The sequence below is a fragment of the Dipodomys ordii genome, unplaced genomic scaffold (genome assembly GCF_000151885.1).
Source record: "Dipodomys ordii isolate 6190 unplaced genomic scaffold, Dord_2.0 Scaffold13, whole genome shotgun sequence".
Classification (NCBI taxonomy): domain Eukaryota; kingdom Metazoa; phylum Chordata; class Mammalia; order Rodentia; family Heteromyidae; genus Dipodomys; species Dipodomys ordii.
In genome coordinates this window covers 8,959,235-8,962,070 of record NW_012267229.1, presented here as the reverse complement: position 1 = coordinate 8,962,070, position 2,836 = coordinate 8,959,235, and the positions used below count along the sequence as shown (strand labels likewise).

The following is a 2,836-nucleotide window of genomic DNA, read 5'->3' as shown; positions in this document are numbered from 1 at the left end:
GCTCTACCACTTGAGCCACAGCGCCACTTCCGGCTTTTTTCTTTTTGCTTATGTGGTGCTGAGGAATCGAACCCAGGGCCTCGGGCATGCAAGGCAAGCGCTCTACCAATGAGCCACCTTCCCAGCCCCAAGAAGGGAGGACTTTTCTCCCAACTTACAGACAGCCTTCTTCATGGTCTTGCCTCATTTTTTACACATGGAGAGATGGACTCTGTCTGCCTCTCCTTCCCCCATCTCTTCCCCATAAGGTTATAGGTCCTATTGGATGAGAACCTTTTCCTTAGGACTTCATCTAACCTTATTTACCTCCTAAAAGCCCTTTCTAAGCATAGTCACATAAGGGTTTAGAGCTTTAGCACACAAATTTAATGGGAACACAATTCCGTTCATAACATAGTCTTAAGTTTAAGATATATACATGTATATGTATATATATATACATATACATATACATGTATATATCTTTTTTTTTTTTTGTCGGTCATGGGGCTTGAACTCTGGGCCTGGGCGCTGTCCCTCAGCTCTTCAGCTCAAGGCTAGCACTCTACCACTTGAGACACAGCGCCACTTCCAGCTTTTTTTTTCTTATGTAGTGCTAAGGAATCGAACCCAGGGCTTCATGCATGCAAGGCAAGCACTCTACCACTGAGCCACCTTCCCAGCCCATAAATAGGGTTTTCATCTAAGTCCACAGCCATCCTGAACTTAATATAGGGATCCCAGGTTAAGAATCCCTGAAATATTCAAGTAGGACATTCTTTTTTACTGTTATTATAATGGTGATGTAAAGAAGGGTTACAGTTACATAAATCAGGTAAAGAGTGTATTTCTTTTTGCACAGCATCGCCCCTTTCCTCACACTTATTCTCTCCCTGTTTTTCCCTACCATCTTCTACCCACAGTTGTAGAGTTCATTTTCAATATAGTGCTAGTGAATACCACTACTGCTTTTGTTCACCCTGTATCCCTTCGTTTCTGTCCCTCCCCTTATGTCGCCAAGGGCATAAAGAAGCAGACAGAATAAAAAGGAAAGAAAACAAAAACAGCAACAACAACAAAAGAAAACCTCATTTTTATTTCCTGGAGTTGTGGGACATTCTTGTTGGACACACACAGAGTGGTGAGGACAGATGATAGAATTAGGTGATTTGCCCGTAGCCAGTCAGTCAGGTGCAGTATGTGTATTGAATTGAAAAAGGGACATGATCTGTTCTTGTCTTGCTTTCTGATATTTTTCATTGTGTGTTCAAATATCAGAATGTGCTTTATCTTGCAGATAGCAGTAACCTGAATAGTGAACAGAAGAACTCCTGGACTTCTGAGGACTTGTGGCCAGACCCTTCTTTGAAAGGCCAGGCAGAAGCCAATGAAGAGGATGCTGGGCTTCGGAAAGCCCTAGATAGATTCTATGAAGTGTTTGGACATCCACAGCCAGCCTCTGGGAATCCACTCTCTGCGTTTGTCTGCCAGCACCTGTCTGAGAAAATCCCCGAACTGAGGGACCAGGAGAGCCAGAAATATGCCCTCCGCAGCTTCCAGATGGCACAGGTCATCTTCAACCGGGACGGCTACTCAGCCTTGCAGAGACATTCCAAGCACGCACACTTCTACCCTCTGGGAGCAGCAGACATCTCTCTGGATGATGAAGAGCCCATCCCAGGGCTATCAAAAGATATCATTTGTTATCTCTTGAAGCACTGCGTGATGACAGACCCATAACTGGTGCTGATGCTGAGAGCAAGCAGTACTGAAGATGATGTGATGCCTCCCTCAGAATCCCTGGGGGTCTCTTGTCAAATGTTTGTCCCCAGCCCAGACAAAGATAAGTGGTTTATAATTAAAGGCTGGCACCTGTGACTTGGTTCTAGATAGAGCCAATGAGTTCATAACAAGTTCCCTGTGGTCACCCACTCCCCACCACTTGCCTTGACCAAGGCCCTGGCTGGCTAGTTTAGGAATCCAAAGCCCAGGCTATACTCAGGGTGCCTGGGAAACAGGTCAGCAGCCCTCCTTTTTCTCCTTCTCCTCTTCCTAGTCATCTATGGGTATCTTGAGGGACCCTTTCCTTAATAAATGTCTTTTATCTGAGTCCTTTACTCACTATCTACACCTGGGAGAACCCTACCTAAGAGAACAAGCCTCTGGGAAATGAGTTTGCTTGCTTGCTTGCTTCCTTCCTTCCTTTCTTCCTTCCTTCCTCTCTCTCTGTCTCTGTCTCTCTGTCTCTGTCTCTCTCTCTCTCTTGCTCTCGCTCTCTCACTTTATTTTTTGTCAGTCATGGGGCTTGAACTCTGAGCCTGGGTGCCATCGCTCAGTTCTTCAGCTCAAGGCAAGCACTCTACCACTTGAGCCACAGCGCCACTTCCAGTTTTGTGGTGCTTAATTGGAGATAAGAGTCTGCCCTGGCTGACTTTGAACTGTGATCTTCAGGTCTCAACCTCCTGAGTAGCTAGGATTACAGGCATGAGCCACCAGAATCTGGCTGGAAAATGAGTTTTTTAAGTCTATAAATCTGTGTGTGGAGTCAAGACTTATACCAAATTATAAAATGGAGACGATGTGATGGAGAACTTAGGTCCTAAAACAACAGAAAGCATAATCATATCATCAGCAACCCTCAAAGCTAGAATTCCCTGATTTATATTAACTGCCTATGAGAAGGATATTTGGGCCATAAAATAGCAGCTAAAATTCACAGATTCAAAAGGTTTCTACACCTCCATCAGATGACAGTGTGAAAGGCAAGGAGACAAATACATGGCACATACCCAAGTATCTAAGCTCAGCTGACATAAAGTGGCCTTGCCAATCTGTGCTTGAAGAAAAGAAGAAGGGA

The 2,836-nt window shown here is 44.8% G+C and overlaps 1 protein-coding gene across 1 annotated transcript in view; it reads left to right on the top strand.

Annotated features, from left to right (window-relative positions):
- Window positions 1-1,857, top strand: part of LOC105981447 (chromosome unknown open reading frame, human C20orf196) — a 125,106-nt gene extending 123,249 nt beyond the window's left edge. The window contains exon 5 of the mRNA XM_013010637.1: window positions 1,277-1,857. Coding sequence (XP_012866091.1) covers window positions 1,277-1,719 — 443 coding nt within the window. The 3' untranslated portion in view covers window positions 1,720-1,857. The remainder of the gene's footprint in view (window positions 1-1,276) is intronic.
- The last annotated feature ends 979 nt before the right edge of the window (window positions 1,858-2,836 follow it).